We start from the raw sequence: 23917 nt of genomic DNA, 5'->3' as shown, positions 1-23917 counted from the left end.
AAAAATCCCTTTTGGCCATTTATCTATGTCGTTTTATGTTCTGAGTTCTAATTTCACTGGGATCAAATTTATCTTCTCTTATCTGAGGTCTATAAAATCAGTACAGACAAAACACTGGGCTAGGTTAATTTATACCATTCCCTAAATGATGGGGTTCTCTGGTTATATTAAAAATCAATATTTTCCTTAATTAGTACATCAAAGTATCAGACTGAGTGGTTCACAACATTCGGTTTATAGCCCTGTATTCTGATTTCAAATCTGTTTCAAATTGACTTCGATTTTTCTCACTTTGAGATTGCCAAAATGTGACAGACATATTCTGAGATAGATTGAATCCACTTTTTTTTCCCCTCCTAAATGAGGCTAATTTTCAAAAAATTAATTTTACATGCATACAACTTCTTTTCCAGAGCTAGAAGTGAGTTGTGCTTCTAATTCAATGATGTGTCCAAGCAGAAAGATGTAAGATTGCTTCTCATTTCTATATTTTTAATTTTCATAATCATTTAAAGATCTTTTTTCATATCTTTTAAGACGTTGAAGAAAATGTGAGTGTATTAGGCAAATATTTATGATTGTTTAGTAAATATCAATTAAAATACTCTTTCTTTCATTTTACCCATTGCTGTTCATCTCTTGTTTCCATAGCATGATTCTGTTATATTTGATACATATGGCTTTAGGTTTGTTCCCATTAACTAACGTCAACTTTCTAGAATGAATTAAGTATACTGGAGTTATTTTGAATTATTTTTTCCCCTACACATATCTTTCTAGCTCCCTTTTTTACCTCTTTCTATCTCTTTATATAAATAGTATTCCATAAGTAATCAGTGATCACTCATTCTTGTCCTTAGAATTACTCATATCAATATTTTTCTTTTAACTGAAGGTCAAAGAGTTATGCTATGTTATATACAACAGTAATTCATCAATGGAATTCCCTCCGATAGTATTTATTTATAGATAGGAAGCCACATTACACAAAGATTACAGTTAGACCCCTAAGTTTGTTGGGGTGAGGGCTAGGCAACTATCTACTATGCCAGTGCATTAAAATGGCACTGTGTCTAAGATGTATAATTGGATTACAACATAAATATACACAACCTCTCAACACACTCACAAAACACACACAGGTTCATATGTAGATGATGTCCACAGTAATTACAATAATAGCTTCTGCTTTCCTGAAAATAAGCTGTGTATCCTTCCAACCCGTCTTACCTATGCACTCATCTCTTTTCCTCTCATAATCTCTACTGTATTTACTTTCCTACAAACCACCCAATAATCACTTTGATCAATCCTTCTCACTCTAAACGTTGTCCTTTAAAATTCCCTTTATCCCTATAATTTTCTTATTGATATTATTTTATAGTTCAACTAATACAGCTTTAACCTCACCATTTTGAGAGAAGCTGGAAAATCATGGGTTTTTCCTCTCAATATTTCACTGTTTAAAAAACAATTTTTTGTCTACTGTTTAAGTTTATTTCTAATACAAGGAAAATTTATTCAATAGTTGCATACCTCTTCAATGGAAGTGTGATGGAGATCGTGATTGTCCTGAGGGAGAAGATGAGAGTAAATGTGGTAAGTATATGTGACTAGACTCTCATATAATTCAAAGTAATATTTGTAGTAGAAACGTTTGATATCAGAAAAACTATCATAATTATAGAGATTAGGAGATTAGGAGAGAAATTATCTATGATAGTCTGAGAAGTTGAAGATTTGACATGTTGGTGATGTATCTGTTACTAGGACAGTTGATAGTTGAAATCTTAGAAAGTCAGACATTACCTTAGTTACATCTTTTTATTACTGAGAATCAACTTTGCTTTTGTAACTTTGAGGTGGGTAAAGTATGTATTTCCTGTACTTACGAAATACTAAATGAACGATTCTAAATAAAGTAAAGTTTATATATTATGGCAGTGCTAATTGTCATATTTGTCTAAAAGCATTTCCACTGCCTACAATGTCACATCAAAAATGACATTATGGCTGTGATAATAGAAACTGGAGCTCTTCAAATGGTATATACATGATTGTAGAACTTGGGTCTACACACTTATTAATAAGCAACACACTTATTTTCGTTTCAGTGATTTTGACTCCCTTTTGTAGATTCAGTTTCAAAATAGTTGTCTTTGAGCTTCCAAGGAATTACCACTTAAAATTGCTGCTTCTTACAGTATTAACAGATTATATTGAGATACTTTCATTAGATATAACATCCTCAATTGATTTCATTTCTTCTTTTCTCATCATCATCATCATTATCATCGTTTAACGTCCGTTTTCCATGCTAGCATGGGTTGGACGGTTCAACTGGGGTCTGGGAAGCCAGAAGGCTGCGCCAGGCCCAGTCTGATCTGAGAGTGTTTCTACAGCTGGATGCCCTTCCTAACACCAACATTTTCTTATTATTTGATGCTATTACTTGAGTTGTTATTGGTCAAAATGAAAATGAAAGTTTATTCCATTGAAGTCACATGAACCATTACCTTCTTTGATTGTCTCATTTATACCAAAATTTTAAATATATACTTCAGAACTAATTTCCACAAAAAAAAGTTACGGAAATTATAAACTTTAACAAGAGCAACAATGAGAGAAAGAGAGAGGAAGCAGAGCTGGAGGAGAACAACAACAACAAGAGGTGTTGCCAAAGCTCAAATGGCTTTAAAGGTCAGTTATTGACCAATGAAGCCATATTTGAAAACTGTTGAAGAAAAAGGAAGGAATTGGAAATGGCATAAATTGCTCACTGGAAGGCTTTTAACAGTATTCCCTTCACATGGATCCTGAAAACATGGACCATGAGTAAGGTAGCATCAGTAACAATAGAATATATAAAACCTGCCATGAGTAAATAGCAAACAGTTCTGCGACTAGAGATAAAAGAGGGAATTGTAAAACTAGATCCATCCCTATTAGAAGAGGAAATTTCCAAGGAGAGTCGTTCTCTCCACATTTTTCTGGCTTAACATTGTTAGCTTTAACTGACATGCTAAACAGAACTGAATGTGAATACAACTGCTGCGGTAAAACAATCAACCATTTCTTACTTATCGACGATCTCAAGTCTTATGCTGCAAATGATAAGCAACTGACAACACCATTACAGACAGAGATTTACCAAAGTAATGAATATGAGACTCAGCTTTAAAAAAATTTAACAAAACAGCCTTGAAGAGAGGAAAACTAATTAGGATCAATAATATCATATTTGATAACAAAACCGAAATTAGAGAACTACACCAAATCCAGATATACAAATACTTAAGAATCAATAAACTATACAAAGTACAAGCTCAAATGAAAGAACATTTATGGAAGGAGTATTTTTGAATTAAAGTAATGCTTAAAATTGAGCTAAATGCAAAAAGGTAACAGGCATCAATGTTCTAGCTGTCTCAGGTATATGTCATGGTTATAATATTCATAACTGGACACTAAATGAACTAGCAAGAAGAAGAAGAAGAAGAAGAAGAAGAAGAAGAAGAAGAAGAAGAAGAAGAAGAAGAAGAAGAAGAAGAGAAGAAGAAGAAGAAGAAGAAGAAGAAGAAGAAGAGAAGAAGAAGAAGAAGAAGAAGAAGAATGTATAATAATTGAGATGATTTTAATTCAATGCAAGTGGCTTTACTTGAATTTGTAAATATAATTATAACAAGCTTGTCACAATCCTGTAACTATGTAAAATAAATTATTCTGTATTATTTGTATGCATGTGTACATGTGTGCATGCATGGATGATTGGTGTAACATTCGATGTATGGAAGCAGTACTCTAATGATGTGCGGTCATTGTATGCCTGAAGGATTTAGTCAAATGACTGAAGCAAGTAAATGATACAAGTTAAAAGATTTGTTTGACTATTTCAGATATAGTTACAACTACAAAAGCTACCGTTACAACTACAAAAGCTACAGTTACAACTACACAAGCTCCAGTTACAACAACTCTTTCCCTGGACTGTCCAGATAATGAAATGTATTGTGCAGCCACAAACCCTGACTTTAAAAACCAGTCTCTCAGATACCCTTATTTTTAGTTGTAAAAAATTATTACCTTTGTACGGTATTTTTCCCATGCTGGCCACTTGATAATATCGATATTCAAATATTGATATTATCCTTATTTATGACTTTATATATATATATAAATCATCATCATCATCATGTCTGAATACACAAGCTATCAATCATTAGCAATAGAATGAAAATGTGAAACAATTCAAGCATACTTTATTAGTCATAATTACATATCATTAAAGCTTGACCAGAACTGGGAGAAAAGTTTTCTATCATTTGTAAGTTACCTTCCCAAATAATACATAATAATTGATTTTACAGTTACAGAATTGTGACAACCTTGTTATAATCATATTTATAAATTCAAATATAGCAACTTGCATTGAATTAAAATCATTTCAATTATTATACATACCACAATCTTTCTCATCTTCACCATCAGAACAGTCATTTTCTCCATCACATTTCCAACTCAGTGAAATGCAGCTGTTATAATGAAATTTTGTTCATATAGAAATCAACTCAAGCAATACTTATGTGTGTATTTTAATTTATGGCTTTTGAGAAGAAAATATTTTTTGTCTAGGTGATGAAAGAAAATATTTATTCTAGTATGTGATCAAGAGCAAAATTCATTGCATGAGAAGCCAGACACACTTTCACATATAGGTAAGAGAAAGATGTGTTCACCTTTCATAAAATTATAACCAGATTTGCTTTTCCTTCCCCTAGTTTATAACGTACTTTAGAAACATATTCATTGCTTATGAATATTAAGATGGTTAATAGGATGAGAAAGAAAAATGAGTTATCTTACGTGTTTGTGTATGTACAATACATTTCATTAACTTGACAGTCCAGGGAAAGAGATGTTGTAACTGGAGCTTGTGTAGTTGTAACTAGAGCTCGTGTAGTTGTAACTATATCTGAAATAGTAAAACAAATCTTTTAACTTTTTATCATTCACTTGCTTCAGTCATTTGATTAAATCCTTCAAGCAGTGACCCAGTCATGGTGGCATGATATTTGAAGGGCTTAGTCAAATAAATTGGCTCCGGTTCTTATTTTTAAGATCTCATACTATTTCTATCAGTTGATTGTGCTGTGCCACTAAATTCCAGGGACATTAACAAACCAACACTGGTTATCAAATGTCAGTGGAGAGGGAATCACAAACACAAATTCACATAAACACACATATTATAACGCAATGAGCTTCTACCCACCAAGCAAATCCACTCACAAGGCACTAGTTGGGTTAGGGCTATTGTGGAAGACACTTGCTCAATGTGTCCTGTAATGGGACTGAACCTAAACCATGTGATAGACATGAAATTGAAAAATGAAAAGAAAAATATTTGTAAACATCACAATATCATTGGCTTTTGAGAATTGATTGGTTACTTAAAAACTGATACTTATTTTTGCTTGTACTGTGTCAGGTTTCTTTCTTACTGTAAATTATTTCATTAATCAGGAATCAGTAATCAGCAACATGAAAGTGAGAGTTGCAATTGATCATCATTTTCATTTTAAAGTCCATTTTTTTCTCTTTTGCATGGATCAGACAAGATTCTTAGAGAGAGATTTTTCCATAGCTTAATGCCTTTCCTGTTGTTAACCCTCACCTTTTTCCAAGCAAGTTTTTAAACTCCTAGTTTGTTAAACAATGAACAGCCCAGATATGATTTTGTGACTGACTGCAAGCATGAGACATCACCTGTGATGTTTGCAGTTGGTGAGGATGATGAGAGAAAGAAACTCACTGAGACAAACACATACATGCAAGGACACACACACACACACACACACACACACACAAGTATATGCATACATACAATGACTGCACATCATTAGAGTACTGCTTCCATACATCGAATGTTACACCAATAATCTATGCATGCACACATGTACTCATGCATACATACATACAAATTTAGACACATCCATTTATATACATAATGTGTAATGGTGTCAGTGTTTGTGTGTGTGTTTGTGTCTGTTTGGGATTACAGTTACTCCTCCCACACCGTCCAACTAATTTTAATGATATTTGGTATATAGGTAGATCACAAGTCCTCAAGTTCAAATAAAGCCGGAATTTTTCGAAAATTCCATAATGATCAGTTGGCATCGATTTTTGTGAGCTCTATCGAAAATTCCCATAATGATGCTATTTATTCTGCAGCTTTTGCACTTTTTCACATGTAAGATTTCAACAAAGTCGAGAGAATAGTCTCTTAGAAAATGCTTATTCAATACAAGTGGGCTTAACAATACAGGTGACTTAACCTCAACGTGAAAACATGAGCAATGCTGGGTCCAATATCTAGTACATACATACATATACACATGCTTGCATACATACATACATACATACATACATGGTGGCTGCCCCCTCGTTATCGAGTATGGCCATTGCACGAAGCTTAATCAATGTTGTTATCATGCAATGCCTGTGCAAGAAGATATTTTCTAAAGTGAGGAAAGGCTGTGCACTGAGTCAATCCCACTCACTTAATAACAGTAGCCTTAATCCGAAAAGAAGAACAAGTCAACATCATCGGTAACCACTGAGCCGCAGATTTTATGTCAGAGTTATCCCAGTTACCTGAGTTACCTTCTCCTGGAAGGATGCCCTAACAAAGGCTAGGAGTCCTTCACTCCCAATGGTTTAACCGCGTGATCAGGTATTCAGTCCCATTATTTCTATGTCCCCGCGCATGATACATCCTTAAGACATTTATTGGATGGCCGTTGACTCTCAAGAGTTCCTCCACTCTTTGACGGGTTTTGTTTTTCATCCCACAGGGTGTCCAATAAACACCCTCCTCACCAAGCAAGCTTGGTGGGGTGGCCGGTTTAGTCGCTGACAACCCTGCAACAGGTTGTACTGGGTTACATATTACCTGTAGCACTCGAAAGTGACCTGACATAGATACATACATACATACATACATACATACATACATACATACATACATACATACATGGCAGCTGCAACCAAGTTTTGAGTAATGATATTGTTTGAGCTTGATTGTTCTCTTAAACATGAGCAGCACAAAGGTGGAGTTTCAGTCCTGCCTGAGACTTACACTCATTTGTACAGAGTTGGCAATGATGCGTGCCTATAACAGTAGGTGTTACAATATTGTTTTGATGAACCTTCATGTAATGTTTTAGTCTGTGTCCTGACACATATCCCTTTACACACTCTCTGCAAAAAGAGATGCTGTATATTGTGTATTTAACAAATTCTCTGTGCATATGGCTTCTTTGATGATTTGTAAATCTGTTTTACTGAGGTAAACACACCCTTATTTGTTACATGTTAATCTGGGTTTTCTGCGAAAATTCTCATTGAAAGTCACATGAAGATTCTCAGTAACATCTCCCTTGAGTTTTTCCTACATTATATGATTTTATTTTAATTCTCTCCTGCACTACCATGATCCACAATATATATATATATATATATAACTAAAAATGAGGGTGTTTGACTATTTCAGATATAGTTACAACTACAAAAGCTACCGTTACAACTACAAAAGCTACAGTTGCAACTACACAAGCTCCAGTTACAACAACTCTTTCCCTGGACTGTCCAGATAATGAAATGTATTGTGCAGCCACAAACACGTAAGATAACTCATTTTTTTCTTTCTCATCCTATTAACCATCTTAATATTCATAAGCAATGAATATGTTTCTAAAGTACGTTATAAACTAGGGGAAGAAAAAGCAAATCTGGTTATAATTTTTTGAAAGGTGAACACATCTTTCTCTTACCTATATGTGAAAGTGTGTCTGGCTTCTCATGCAATGAATTTTTCTCTTGATCACATACTAGAATAAATATTTTCTTTCATCACCTAGACAAAAAATATTTTCTTCTCAAAAGCCATAAATTAAAATACACACATAAGTATTGCTTGAGTTGATTTCTATATGAACAAAATTTCATTATAACAGCTGCATTTTACTGAGTTGGAAATGTGATGGAGAAAATGACTGTCCAAATGGGGAAGATGAGAAAGATTGTGGTATGTATAATAATTAAAATGATTTTAATTCAATGCAAGTTGCTATATTTGAATTTATAAATATGATTATAACAAGGTTGTCACAATTCTGTAACTGTAAAATCAATTATTATGTATTATTTGGGAAGGTAACTTACAAATGATAGAAAACTTTTCTCCCAGTTCTGGTCAAGCTTCAATGATATGTAATTATGACTGATAAAGTATGCTTGAATTGTTTCACATTTTCATTCTATTGCTAATGATTGACAGCTTGTTTATTCAGACGTTTCTAAAGCATAAATATTTCATATTTTTCTTTTCTCCTTAAACACTTTATTTCAATGTCTTTCCTATATGTGATGTTTGCATAATACATAAAACCTTCTCTTCCTATCCTTCATTTCAAGCACATGGATTTCAGTAACAAAAATTTCCAGTTAGACTGGAAATCTCTTTTCCATAAGTGATATGCTTTAAATTGTTTTCCCATTTCATCTCAATAGTTTGCTGTAGATTGCTTAATAGTCTAAATGCGTGTCTGGGTGTGTGCATGTGAATCCATATCTATATATCTATTGTTCTGTCTTTTCCTGTTTTTTCTTTTTTATTTTTTTACTGTTTTGTTCTCACAGTTCTGTTCTTGTTACCACTTTCACCCTCCGCAAAAAATCCCAAATTTTATTTAAGTACTTGTAATAATGGGCAATCATTATCAAAAATGAGAAATTTACTTAAACAACAGGAATTTAATTCGGTGAAAGAAAAAGCAAGAAGACTCTCAGGCTGCAAGTACACAAAACATAAACGCCACTTCATAGAAAGTTAAATATGGCCAATTTTATTTAAAATTACAAAAATAATCCTTGTAATTTTTCCTTTTTATGTCTACTGCAAGAAGCTGGCTTTGCACCCACATGGTTTCAGGTTCCATCTCACTACAGGGCATCTTGGGAAAGTGTCTTCCACTATAGCCCCAGCCCATCCATTGCCTTTGTGAGTGGATTTCATTAATGGTTGGAAGCTAATTGTGTATAATATATATACGTGTGTTTATGTGTCTTTATGTTTGTCCCTCCATCAACATTTGACAATCGGTGTTGGTATATCAAAGTCCCTGTAACTTAGTAGTACAACACAAGTAACTGATAGAATAAGTGAGGCTTTAAAAAAAGAACTGAGGCCAATTTATTTCACTAAACTCATCAAGCAGTGTCCCTACTTGACTGGGACACTACTTGACAGGTTTAGTCAAATGACTGAAACAAGTAAATGATAAAAGTTAAAAGATTTGTTTGACTATTTCAGTTATAGTTACCACTACACAAGCACCAGTAACAATTTTCCCTCTGGGCTGTTCAGCTAATGAAATGTACTGTTCAGCATCAAAGACGTAAGATAACTCATTTTTCTTTCTCATCCTATTAACTATTTTAATATTCATAAGCATTGAATACGTTTCAATAGAATGTTATAAAGTAGTAGAACGAAAAGCAAATCTTGCTATAACTTTATGAAAGTTGAACACAACTTTCTGTTACATATTACTAGCGGCATTGCCCAGCGTTGCTCGGGTTTGTTTTGACCCTTTAGAATTGAAATTTTTGAAAACTAAACATTTGGCATTATGTAGCTTGTTATTCTCTTTAAGTGAACATCTTTCTAGTTGAAATACACCAACAAATGGCAACACAGCAGTCAAAAAATCGTAAAAAATAGGGATTTTCATAGAGAAAAAGCACCTTTTTGATCTAAATGATTTTTGGTCTTAACTTGGTCCAATTTGAATTTTATCTTCTATGGAATGAAGAGCAAACCTTCTTCTATCAGACTCTCAATTTTAGTTAACTTGCGCCGCAGGATCTCAGAGGAGATAATGTTAGTTGAAGGCTACCAAACCTGCCACACACAGACAACTTCAGCTTTATATATATATAGATTAGATGTGACTATAACAGTATCTCTGGTTTCTCATGCAAGGAATTTTTCTCTTTATCACATACTAGAATGAATATTTTCTTTCATCAACTAGACAAAAAATATTTTCTTCTCAAAAACAATAAATCAAAATACACACACATGTATTGCTTCAGTTGATTTCTAAATAAACAAAATTTCCTCATAGCAACTGCATTCCACTGGCTTGGAAATGTGACGGACAAAATGACTGCCCTGATGGAGAAGATGAGGAAGATTGTGGTATGTATAATAATTAAAATGATTTTTTATTCAATGCAATTGGCTATATTTGAATTTGTAAATATAATTATAACAAGCTTGTCACAATCCAGTAACTGAGTAAAATAAATTATTTTGCATTATTTGTATACATGTGTACATGTGTGCATGCATGGATGATTGGTGTAACATTCGATGTATGGAAGCAGTACTCTAATGATGTGTGGTCGTTGTATGTATATATGTATGTATGTATGTAGACATATACATGGGTGTGTGCATGTGTGTGTGCATGTGCTATATTTGAATTTATAAATATGATTATAACAAGGTTGTCACAATTCTGTAACTGTAAAATCAATTATTATGTATTATTTGGGAAGGTAACTTACAAATGATAGAAAACTTTTCTCCCAGTTCTGATCAAGCTTTAATGATATGTAATTATGACTAATAAAGTATGCTTGAATTGTTTCACATTTTCATTCAATTGCTAATGATTGATAGCTTGTGTATTCAGACATGATGATGATGATGATTTATATATATATATAAAGTCATAAATAAGGATAATATCAATATTTGAATATCGATATTATCAAGTGGCCAGCATGGGAAAAATACCGTACAAAGGTAATAATTTTTTACAACTAAAAATAGGGTATCTGAGAGACTGGTTTTTAAAGTCAGGGTTTTGACTGCTATTTCGGCATGGTGGTGTCTCTCAGACACCCTCATTTTTAGTTATATATATATATATATATATATATATTGTGGATCATGGTAGTGCAGGAGAGAATTAAAATAAAATCATATAATGTAGGAAAAACTCAAGGGAGATGTTACTGAGAATCTTCATGTGACTTTCAATGAGAATTTTCGCAGAAAACCCAGATTAACATGTAACAAATAAGGGTGTGTTTACCTCAGTAAAACAGATTTACAAATCATCAAAGAAGCCATATGCACAGAGAATTTGTTAAATACACAATATACAGCATCTCTTTTTGCAGAGAGTGTGTAAAGGGATATGTGTCAGGACACAGACTAAAACATTACATGAAGGTTCATCAAAACAATATTGTAACACCTACTGTTATAGGCACGCATCATTGCCAACTCTGTACAAATGAGTGTAAGTCTCAGGCAGGACTGAAACTCCACCTTTGTGCTGCTCATGTTTAAGAGAACAATCAAGCTCAAACAATATCATTACTCAAAACTTGGTTGCAGCTGCCATGTATGTATGCATGTATGTATGTATGTATCTATGTCAGGTCACTTTCGAGTGCTACAGGTAATATGTAACCCAGTACAACCTGTTGCAGGGTTGTCAGTGACTAAACCGGCCACCCCACCAAGCTTGCTTGGTGAGGAGGGTGTTTATTGGACACCCTGTGGGATGAAAAACAAAACCCGTCAAAGAGTGGAGGAACTCTTGAGAGTCAACTGCCATCCAATAAATGTCTTAAGGATGTATCATGCGCGGGGACATAGAAATAATGGGACTGAATACCTGATCACGCGGTTAAACCATTGGGAGTGAAGGACTCCTAGCCTTTGTTAGGGCATCCTTCCAGGAGAAGGTAACTCAGGTAACTAGGATAACTCCGACATAAAATCTGCGGCTCAGTGGTTACCGATGATGTTGACTTGTTCTTCTTTTCGGATTAAGGCTACTGTTATTAAGTGAGTGGGATTGACTCAGTGCACAGCCTTTCCTCACTTTAGAAAATATCTTCTTGCACAGGCATTGCATGATAACAACATTGATTAAGCTTCGTGCAATGGCCATACTCGATAACGAGGGGGCAGCCACCATGTATGTATGTATGTATGTATGTATGCAAGCATGCGTATATGTATGTATGTACTAGATATTGGACCCAGCATTGCTCATGTTTTCACGTTGAGGTTAAGTCACCTGTATTGTTAAGCCCACTTGTATTGAATAAGCATTTTCTAAGAGACTATTCTCTCGACTTTGTTGAAATCTTACATGTGAAAAAGTGCAAAAGCTGCAGAATAAATAGCATCATTATGGGAATTTTCGATAGAGCTCACAAAAATCGATGCCAACTGATCATTATGGAATTTTCGAAAAATTCCGGCTTTATTTGAACTTGAGGACTTGTGATCTACCTATATACCAAATATCATTAAAATTAGTTGGACGGTGTGGGAGGAGTAACTGTAATCCCAAACAGACACAAACACACACACAAACACTGACACCATTATACATTTATGTATATAAATGGATGTGTCTAAATTTGTATGTATGTATGCATGAGTACATGTGTGCATGCATAGATTATTGGTGTAACATTCGATGTATGGAAGCAGTACTCTAATGATGTGCAGTCATTGTATGTATGTATGCATATACTTGTGTGTGTGTGTGTGTGTGTGTGTGTGTGTGTCCTTGCATGTATGTGTTTGTCTCAGTGAGTTTCTTTCTCTCATCATCCTCACCAACTGCAAACATCACAGGTGATGTCTCATGCTTGCAGTCAGTCACAAAATCATATCTGGGCTGTTCATTGTTTAACAAACTAGGAGTTTAAAAACTTGCTTGGAAAAAGGTGAGGGTTAACAACAGGAAAGGCATCAGGCTATGGAAAAATCTCTCTCAAAGAATCCTGTCTGATCCATGCAAAAAAGAAAAAAATGGACTTTAAAATGAAAATGATGATCAATTGCAACTCTCACTTTCATGTTGCTGATTACTGATTCCTGATTAATGAAATAATTTACAGTAAGAAAGAAACCTGACACAGTACAAGCAAAAATAAGTATCAGTTTTTAAGTAACCAATCAATTCTCAAAAGCCAATGATATTGTGATGTTTACAAATATTTTTCTTTTCATTTTTCAATTTCATGTCTATCACATGGTTTAGGTTCAGTCCCATTACAGGACACATTGAGCAAGTGTCTTCCACAATAGCCCTAACCCAACTAGTGCCTTGTGGAGTGGATTTGCTTGGTGGGTAGAAGCTCATTGCGTTATAATATGTGTGTTTATGTGAATTTGTGTTTGTGATTCCCTCTCCACTGACATTTGATAACCAGTGTTTGTTTGTTAATGTCCCTGGAATTTAGTGGCACAGCACAATCAACTGATAGAAATAGTATGAGATCTTAAAAATAAGAACCGGAGCCAATTTATTTGACTAAGCCCTTCAAATATCATGCCACCATGACTGGGTCACTGCTTGAAGGATTTAATCAAATGACTGAAGCAAGTAAATGATAAAAAGTTAAAAGATTTGTTTTACTATTTCAGATATAGTTACAACTACACGAGCTCCAGTTACAACTACACAAGCTCCAGTTACAACAACTCTTTCCCTGGACTGTTCAGATAATGAAATGTATTGTACATCCACAAACACGTACGATAACTCTTTTTTTCTTTCTCATCCTATTAACCATCTTAATATTCATAAGCAATGAATATGTTTCTAAAGTACGTTAAAACTAGGGGAAGAAAAAGCAAATCTGGTTATAATTTTATGAAAGGTGAACACATCTTTCTCTTACCTATATGTGAAAGTGTGTCTGGCTTCTCATGCAATGAATTTTGCTCTTGATCACATACTAGAATAAATATTTTCTTTCATCACCTAGACAAAAAATATTTTCTTCTCAAAAGCCATAAATTAAAATACACACATAAGTATTGCTTGAGTTGATTTCTATATGAACAAAATTTCATTATAACAGCTGCATTTTACTGAGTTGGAAATGTGATGGAGAAAATGACTGTCCAAATGGGGAAGATGAGAAAGATTGTGGTATGTATAATAATTGAAATGATTTTAATTCATTATAAGTGGCTATATTTGAATTTATAAATATGATTATAACAAGGTTGTCACAATTCTGTAACTGTAAAATCAATTATTATGTATTATTTGGGAAGGTAACTTACAAATGATAGAAAACTTTTCTCCCAGTTCTGGTCAAGCTTCAATGATATGTAATTATGACTGATAAAGTATGCTTGAATTGTTTCACATTTTCATTCTATTGCTAATGATTGACAGCTTGTTTATTCAGACGTTTCTAAAGCATAAATATTTCATATTTTTCTTTTCTCCTTAAACACTTTATTTCAATGTCTTTCCTATATGTGATGTTTGCATAATACATAAAACCTTCTCTTCCTATCCTTCATTTCAAGCACATGGATTTCAGTAACAAAAATTTCCAGTTAGACTGGAAATCTCTTTTCCATAAGTGATATGCTTTAAATTGTTTTCCCATTTCATCTCAATAGTTTGCTGTAGATTGCTTAATAGTCTAAATGCGTGTCTGGGTGTGTGCATGTGAATCCATATCTATATATCTATTGTTCTGTCTTTTCCTGTTTTTTCTTTTTTATTTTTTTACTGTTTTGTTCTCACAGTTCTGTTCTTGTTACCACTTTCACCCTCCGCAAAAAATCCCAAATTTTATTTAAGTACTTGTAATAATGGGCAATCATTATCAAAAATGAGAAATTTACTTAAACAACAGGAATTTAATTCGGTGAAAGAAAAAGCAAGAAGACTCTCAGGCTGCAGAGACACAAAACATAAACGCCACTTCATAGAAAGTTAAATATGGCCAATTTTATTTAAAATTACAAAAATAATCCTTGTAATTTTTCCTTTTTATGTCTACTGCAAGAAGCTGGCTTTGCACCCACATGGTTTCAGGTTCCATCTCACTACAGGGCATCTTGGGAAAGTGTCTTCCACTATAGCCCCAGCCCATCCATTGCCTTTGTGAGTGGATTTCATTAATGGTTGGAAGCTAATTGTGTATAATATATATATGTGTGTTTATGTGTCTTTATTTGTCCCTCCATCAACATTTGACAATCGGTGTTGGTATATCAAAGTCCCTGTAACTTAGTAGTACAACACAAGTAACTGATAGAATAAGTGAGGCTTTAAAAAAAAGAACTGAGGCCAATTTATTTCACTAAACTCATCAAGCAGTGTCCCTACTTGACTGGGACACTACTTGACAGGTTTAGTCAAATGACTGAAACAAGTAAATGATAAAAGTTAAAAGATTTGTTTGACTATTTCAGTTATAGTTACCACTACACAAGCACCAGTAACAATTTTCCCTCTGGGCTGTTCAGCTAATGAAATGTACTGTTCAGCATCAAAGATGTAAGATAACTCATTTTTCTTTCTCATCCTATTAACTATTTTAATATTCATAAGCATTGAATACGTTTCAATAGAATGTTATAAAGTAGTAGAACGAAAAGCAAATCTTGCTATAACTTTATGAAAGTTGAACACAACTTTCTGTTACATATTACTAGCGGCATTGCCCAGCGTTGCTCGGGTTTGTTTTGACCCTTTAGAATTGAAATTTTTGAAAACTAAACATTTGGCATTATGTAGCTTGTTATTCTCTTTAAGTGAACATCTTTCTAGTTGAAATACACCAACAAATGGCAACACAGCAGTCAAAAAATCGTAAAAAATAGGGATTTTCATAGAGAAAAAGCACCTTTTTGATCTAAATGATTTTGGTCTTAACTTGGTCCAATTTGAATTTTATCTTCTATGGAATGAAGAGCAAACCTTCTTCTATCAGACTCTCAATTTTAGTTAACTTGCGCCGCAGGATCTCAGAGGAGATAATGTTAGTTGAAGGCTACCAAACCTGCCACACACAGACAACTTCAGCTTTATATATATATAGATTAGATGTGACTATAACAGTATCTCTGGTTTCTCATGCAAGGAATTTTTCTCTTTATCACATACTAGAATGAATATTTTCTTTCATCAACTAGACAAAAAATATTTTCTTCTCAAAAACAATAAATCAAAATACACACACATGTATTGCTTCAGTTGATTTCTAAATAAACAAAATTTCCTCATAGCAACTGCATTCCACTGGCTTGGAAATGTGATGGACAAAATGACTGCCCTGATGAGAGAAGATGAGGAAGATTGTGGTATGTATAATAATTAAAATGATTTTTTATTCAATGCAATTGGCTATATTTGAATTTGTAAATATAATTATAACAAGCTTGTCACAATCCAGTAACTGAGTAAAATAAATTATTTTGCATTATTTGTATACATGTGTACATGTGTGCATGCATGAGATGATTGGTGTAACATTCGATGTATGGAAGCAGTACTCTAATGATGTGTGGTCGTTGTATGTATGTATGTATGTATGTACACATATACATGGGTGTGTGCATGTGTGTGTGCATGTGTGTGTGTGCGTGTGTGTGTGTTTCTGTGCATGTATGTGTTTGTCTCAGTGAGTTTCTTTCTCTCATCATCCTCACCAACTGCAAACATCACAGGTGATGTCTCATGCTTGCAGTCAGCCACAAAATCACATCTGGGCTGTTCATTGTTTAACAAACTAGGAGTTTAATAACTTGCTTGGAAAAAGGTGAGGGTTAACAACAGGAAAGGCATCAAGCTATGGAAAAATCTCTCTCAAAGAATCCTGTCTGATCCATGCAAAAAAGAAAAAAATGGACTTTAAAATGAAAATGATGATCAATTGCAACTCTCACTTTCATGTTGTTGATTACTGATTCCTGATTAATGAAATAATTTACAGTAAGAAAGAAACCTGACACATTAAAAGCAAAAATATGAATCAGTTTTTAAGTAACCAATGAATTCTTACAAGCCAATGATATTTTGATGTTTACGAATATTTTAGTTTTCATTTTGCAATTTAATGTCTATCACATGGTTTTAGGTTCAGTCCCATTACAGGACACATTGAGCAATAGCCCTAACCCAACTAGTGCCTTGTGAGCGGATTTGCTTGGTGGGTAGAAGCTCATTGCGTTATAATATGTGTGTTTATGTGAATTTGTGTTTGTGTTTCTCTCTCCACTGACATTTGACAACCAGTGTTGGTTTGTTAATGTCCCTGAAATTTAGTGGCATAGCACAATCAACTGATAGAAATAGTATGAGATTTTAAAAATAAGAACTGGGGCCAATTTATTTGACTAAGCCCTTCAAACAGTACCCCAACATGACTGGAGCACTGCTGAAGGATTTAGTCAAATGACTGAAGCAAGTAAATGATAAAAGTTAAAAGATTTGTCTGACTATTTCAGATAGAGTTACAACTACACAAGCTCCAGTTACAACAACTCTTTCCCTGGACTGTCGAGTTAATGAAATGTATTGTACAGCCACAAAGAGGTAAGATAACTCATTTTTTCTTTCTTGTTCTATTAACCATTTTAATATTCATAAGCAATGAATATGTTTCAATAGTATGTTATAACGTAGTTTGGAGGAAAAACATAATTGTTATAATCTTATGAAAGGTGAACATATTAGCTGTGAGTGTAAAAGTGTGTCTGGTTTTTCATGCAATGTATTTTTCTCTTGATCACATACTAGAATGAATATTTCCTTTCATCAACTAGAAAAATATTTCCTTCTCAAAAAGCAATAAATCAAAATACACATGCAAATATTGCTTAAGTTGATTTCTATATGAACAAAATTTCATTATAACAGCTGCATTTTACTGAGTTGGAAATGTGATGGACAAAATGACTGCCCTGATGGTGAAGATGAAAAAGATTGTGGTATGTATAATAATTGAAATGATTTTAATTCAATGCAAGTGGCTATATTTAAATTTGAATATATGATTATAATAAGGTTGTCACAATTCTGTACGTGTGTAAAATAAATTAAACTGTATCATTTGTGAAAATAACCTACAGTTGATAATAAAGTTTCATCCCACTTCTGGTCAAGCTTTAAGGATATGTAAATATGACTAATAAAGTATAGCTGAGATGTATCACATTTTCATTTAATTCCTAATAATTGACAGCTTGTCTGTTCAAGCATTTCTGAGGCACAAATTTTGCACTTTATATCTCTTACCCATCTCTACTCAAGCTCACTGTTTCAGCTTCTTTTCTACTCATTGGTTTTATGTTCATGGTACATTATGCCTCTCCAAACTCCATCCCATTCTCAACAAATATACCATCTCCCTGTCAGTTGGTCACTCCCATAACCATCACTACATGAAAAATGTCCATTTGATATAAATGTCCATTTTCTCTCCATTGTCTTTATTGTGTATCATCACCAAACCCTGTGCTAATTACTTTACTCAATCCTTTCTACTCAGAACCACATTCTTCTAGAACTCTCTCCCTCACTGAGGCATTCACAACTAGAAGTTCAACTAATCATCAACCTTATGTAACTCACTATTTTGGGACTTCAAAGTACTTCTTTACCTAGCTGATAACATCAAGCACTTACATGGGCTGTTTGTTTCCAGCCACAATTCCATTTTCAACAGAGATTTGGTGAAGGTTTAATGTATCAAAAAAATATCAGCCTCAAACTTTTTAAACATCTGTAATGCCTGTGCTTTTCCTATATCTCAAAGTTAACTGCAGGGTTCCATCATATGATGGAATTCTGAAAATGGAATTGTGGCTGGAAACAAACAGCCCATTTAACTCTTAGAGGCGAGATTAATCTGAATAAATTGGAAAAGTATATTCAAAATATAATAGAATGAAATTAGCCTTTAAGGAGAATATGACCAATGCTAACAACCACATCTTGTTTCTTTAGTATGTCCTTCATATTTTCATTTACATTTAATTTTAAAATATACCCAAGAATATATTTTTAATCAACTCTAGTATGAATTAACACTAAACAATAGCATTCATAACAAATTCTTTTTTGTTTTTTTAGATTACATACTTGACAATTTTGAGAAACAAGACACAAGCTTTGTCATTCATGCATTTCCAAAGGAATTCTATGTTCACATACCACTGGAGACTGTAAATTCACTTATTTTTCTTCAATTTTCTCTTTCTTAATTGAAAATGTGCTGGAGCCCATATACTTTTGACAAATAGAATCAATAGTTATATATCTGTATTAGATTTTTAGTTATGCTGCTAGCTTCAATGTAAGTTATCTACAGCTAACTTCATTGGACAAAAGGTCATATATGCTTGAAGCTTGTTTTCAAGACACTTACAGTAATACAGGTTTGCAAAACAGTAGAATGTTAAACTGGATACTTTACTGTGTCTTATTCAGAAGCTCTTACTTGGGTGTCATCAATCTACTTAGTTTGTCACATGTAGTCAATCAGTCAAAAGACCAGAGTGTCATATAACTGCACATCTCATCTTTTGGCTAATTACCAGGGGGTGTAGTAGGTCTATTCAATTATAGATGTTCTCCCTTAACAATAAGGCTTTGAATCTATACAAAAATGAACCATTATTAAAAGCATATGTGTTGAACAGCTAGGATTTCAATTAAAGTAGTGCACATTCTCTCCTGATGACCCCCTGAAACCTAGCGGTGCCTGGAATGCAGAGTTTTCAACTGACTGCACTTGCACAAGCAAGATGTTTCCAATTCTCTCCAACGTAGATGGTATATCTATAAGATACTCATACTATTTATACTGATAACTCATTTAATATATAGTCAAACTAATAAAGTATGCTTCACATCAAATGAAAGATATGGGATATTAATTTGAAGGACAATGGTTAAAAGACATGCATTTTTTATGTCATGCTACAGTCTACAGCTCATCGAATCAGTGTATTTATAACCTCCAGCCTACATTTGATCTCAAGATTCTAGTTTTCTAATTTGTTGAATAATGTTTCAATAAAGAAAAATGAAAAATAGCAAATAGTGCAGGTATCAATCTAATTGATTGTGAATTCATAGTCTACTGCGGGTGTTTTACTATCTATAGGTAAAACACTTAGTCCTGCTAGCTTTGTATAACTTGACTGGAGAATGAGCATCAGGCCTTTGTGACAAAAGTTAACACTTCACAAACCAATGATCTATGAGAGTGATTGCAAATTATGGCTCTGAAGGATGTCTTTCTGGATGGCATGCCTAACAGTTTTTCAGTATTGTGGTTCACCTGATGATGAGTCATGTTTCACGCAGCCTGCTTCTCAAAAAAGATTGCCTATGTCTAATTCATGGACCCAATGGTCTATGATTTGTGAAAGGATCAACAAACCTATAAATAAATTAGTAGCTAACTGTAATTGGGTAACATAAGTTTTATTATCAATTTTTATGTGCCTCAACTATGTTATTCCAATATAGTGGCTACTAATTTAATAAACCCCTGAAAAATATTTTAAAATTCTGTCAGCTTTATCAAGATTGTTAAACACTCCAAATAATGTGTTTTGATTATCTTTTTACTACATTAAATCATTCTACTCTACTCTCGAGCTGGCAGAAATATTAGCACGCCAAGCAAAATGCTTAGCAGTATTTCATCTGTCTTTATGTTCAGAATTCAAATTCTGTCAAGGTCAACTTTGCCTTTCATCCTTTCAAGGTCAATAAATTAGGTACCAGTTGTGCACTGGAGTCGATCTAATCGACTGGCCCCCTCCCCAAAATTTCGGGTCTTGTGCTTAGAGTAGAAAAGATTTTACTCTACTCTTGTTTTAATATGTTTTCTATAAAATTTATCAAAATTATATTACTGATACACTTCTTGAAATAATTTTTTTTTTTATTATTTCTGAATTTCTATCTTCAGTGTGCCAAAAATTGTTTATATCATCGAGAGTTTGTCTGTAAAGCATTCCATTATTATGAGAAGGACTACCAATGCAAGTTGTTTGATACAATGAAGAGTCTGAGCCTTAGACCACTTTCCAGTGGATCTTATTATGTACTTTCACGTAAGGCCATCTTTGATTCTTCATTGTTACCAGGAAACATATTCAGTAATTAACATTGAGCTAAACTCTTTCAATACTAACCTGCCCAAAACTACTCTTGGTTCTATTCCTGCTTTAATATGATTTAAATTAATGCCTGCCATTAAAATCACATGTTAATTTCTGCTTCAAACTTCAGCTGTAAATTCATTGTTTTTAATGAAATTAATTGAAATAAAGGCAGTTTATTTCAACCGAAATATGGCAACAAAAGAGTTAAATAAAAGAAAATTTAATCATTACTTTCTCAATACATCAGCAACTGTTTATGTGTATTCAGAATGAAATATATTTTCTAGAAGTTGCGTTTTACTGCAGAAAATGTCTTGTTTCCATATTAGTGATTCGGGTTTGCATCTTGACTTGAGAAAATATCTGTCTAAAAGACTGAGATTTAACGAATGAAGGATTAGGGAGTTGCTTAGAGAATGATTGAATTGGTTGTGACTGGTGGTAATTGTTGAGGATTATGACACTTTGCAGTAAAATCTACACACATTCTAAAAAATCTACATTCAGTTAGGAAGAAACCTTGCACTTTCTCCAAATGACATTTTGTATTGGTTCAGAAACTGAAAAATTTCCGCAACTTCTTTTCTCCCAACACTTACCATTTTACCATGTAAATACCAAGCAATGCCTATCTTGTTACTTTGCCAAGCTTCAACAATGTAGATGAAGCAGTATCTTTTGTCTTGTACCATAAACAAATGTTTATAAAAAGTATTTTAACTAAATTTCTGGTTGTAATTTTATTTAAATATAGAGTAGGAATGTTCTTAATTCCTGAAACCAGAATTGGTTTCTGTTTTTGAGCTATGAACAAATCACTACTTATTCCAGTTTGTTTGACTGACAAAACAAGATCCACTCCTACTTCACAGTTGAGCAGAAGTAAAACAAAAAAAATATGTATAAAAGAATCATTAAAATATGTGGGTTAATTAGGGTGAGTTTCAGCTTAGCTGTATGATATTTAGTTTGTTGCCTTAATTATCTAAATTTAATGAAGTTGACTTAGAATTTCCTATTATTGAAAATTGCAAAATAAATTCTATAAACCAAGTATGGAACCGATCTTTAACTCCAGGAGCCAATGTAAAAGTTACAAACTGCAATTCCAAACTTTGAATTCATAGAATCAATGGAACAATAAATTTTATAGCTGAATGTCCTTCTTAAAATAATGACATACTCAACCAAGGAACAGGAGTTATACTTATTTTCAGCAAGATGAATTAAAACTATAGTCATAAAGTCTATATCTGTGAGTAGAATACAATGTCAGTGATGAGGTTTGAATTTAATACATCTTGTCTTGAAGTTCTGTTTTTAAATCTTTCAGTTATTGTTATTAACTCATGTCCAAATGTTTATTACTGTGTCTGTTTATATTTTTCATATAATAATTTTTTTTATGGTGTTGATTCTTGTAGAAAAGTGCACTTCCACAGACTTCCAATGTGACAATGGAAGATGTATTCCAGGGGAAGAAAAATGTAATGGAAGGGATAACTGCAATGATTTTTCTGATGAACAAGACTGTGGTATGTAATATTTTATGTATATATGTGTATGGCTGTGTGTATCTCTCTCTTTCTCTTTCTCACTCTCTATGTATACATATATATATAAATATATATATTATATATATATATATATATATATATATATATATATATATATATATATTTAAATAATGAGGGAGATAAATTGAATATTAATGTAATTAATATCAATTTAAAACCAGTAGCCTAGCATATAAAAATCTGAAAAATCAGAGAAAATTCCAATACATGTGTATATTTAGGGCTAAAAACCACTATGTGGACAGCCATATGCTAGAAGTAGATCACATACGATCAAACTACAGTAGTTTGATCGTATGTGATCTACTTCTAGCATGGGAAGCACTCCATCGGTTACGACGATGAGGGTTCCGGTTGATCCGAATCAACAGAACAGCCTGCTCGTGAAATTAACGTGTAAGTGGCTGAGCACTCCACAGACACGTGCACCCTTAACGTAGTTCTCTGGGATATTCAGCGTGACACAGAGAGTGACAAGGCCGGCCCCTTGAAATACAGGTACAACAGAAACAGGAAGTAAGAGTGAGAGAAAGTTGTGATGAAAGAGTACAGCCGGGATCACCACCATCTCTTGCCGGAGCCTCGTGGAGCTTTTTTAGGTGTTTTCACTCAATAAACACTCACAACGCCCGGTCTGGGAATCAAAACCGTGATCCTATGACTGCGAGTCCGCTGCCCTAACCACTGGGCCATTGCGCCTCCACATAGTAGTTTTTAGCCCTAAATATAAATATATATATATATATATATATATATATATATATATTTATGTAAATATAATATGTGACAATTATTCGGTAGCCATGATGAAACTCCAAGTTTCAGATGTCGGGGCGGAAACCCACGCCACCATCTCTTCAGAAAAAATGCCATGAAAACATATATATATCCATATAAATGCAGTGTACATTTAAACGCATAAGAGGCATCCATCATAGGACTCCTGAATAATATATAGTCTATTGACTAAATTTTTTACATGCTAGGCCACTAGTAATGGAAATTTCAAATATTTCTGATTACCCTTTGATATTATTAATTATATATATATATATATATATATATTATATTATATATATATATATATATACATATATATATATATATATATATATATACATATATATATATACAGGATCTAGTCAGTGTCATTTGCAAAATGGGCCCTCTTTAATTTTGCTTATTGCTTTCAATTTTGATGTATCTGAATTTTGATTATGATCAACCAATTACTTTATCTCATAAATTAAAGAATCTGATGTTATTTAGAATTAAAGTTGGCAAATTTGGGTAATTT

The 23917-nt window shown here is 33.3% G+C and overlaps 1 protein-coding gene across 3 annotated transcripts in view; it reads left to right on the top strand.

Annotated features, from left to right (window-relative positions):
• Window positions 1-23917, top strand: part of LOC115211766 (atrial natriuretic peptide-converting enzyme-like) — a 112232-nt gene that overhangs the window by 60471 nt on the left and 27844 nt on the right. Inside the window, exons 16-28 of one of the 3 annotated variants that reach the window (XM_036503263.1) lie at window positions 414-465; window positions 1529-1599; window positions 7556-7685; window positions 8019-8089; window positions 9377-9461; window positions 10194-10267; window positions 13535-13643; window positions 13975-14045; window positions 17369-17456; window positions 17781-17851; window positions 18996-19087; window positions 20848-20992; window positions 22468-22578. In XM_036503263.1, the coding sequence (XP_036359156.1) occupies window positions 414-465; window positions 1529-1599; window positions 7556-7685; window positions 8019-8089; window positions 9377-9461; window positions 10194-10267; window positions 13535-13643; window positions 13975-14045; window positions 17369-17456; window positions 17781-17851; window positions 18996-19087; window positions 20848-20992; window positions 22468-22578 (1170 nt within the window). The remainder of the gene's footprint in view (window positions 1-413; window positions 466-1528; window positions 1600-7555; window positions 7686-8018; window positions 8090-9376; window positions 9462-10193; window positions 10268-13534; window positions 13644-13974; window positions 14046-17368; window positions 17457-17780; window positions 17852-18995; window positions 19088-20847; window positions 20993-22467; window positions 22579-23917) is intronic. The other 2 variants (XM_036503264.1, XM_036503265.1) reach the window with 2 other exon arrangements.

The sequence above is a fragment of the Octopus sinensis genome, linkage group LG5, assembly GCF_006345805.1.
Source record: "Octopus sinensis linkage group LG5, ASM634580v1, whole genome shotgun sequence".
NCBI lineage: Eukaryota > Metazoa > Mollusca > Cephalopoda > Octopoda > Octopodidae > Octopus > Octopus sinensis.
Note: the sequence above shows the minus strand (reverse complement) of the source record. Positions and strands in the feature narration are given on the sequence as shown.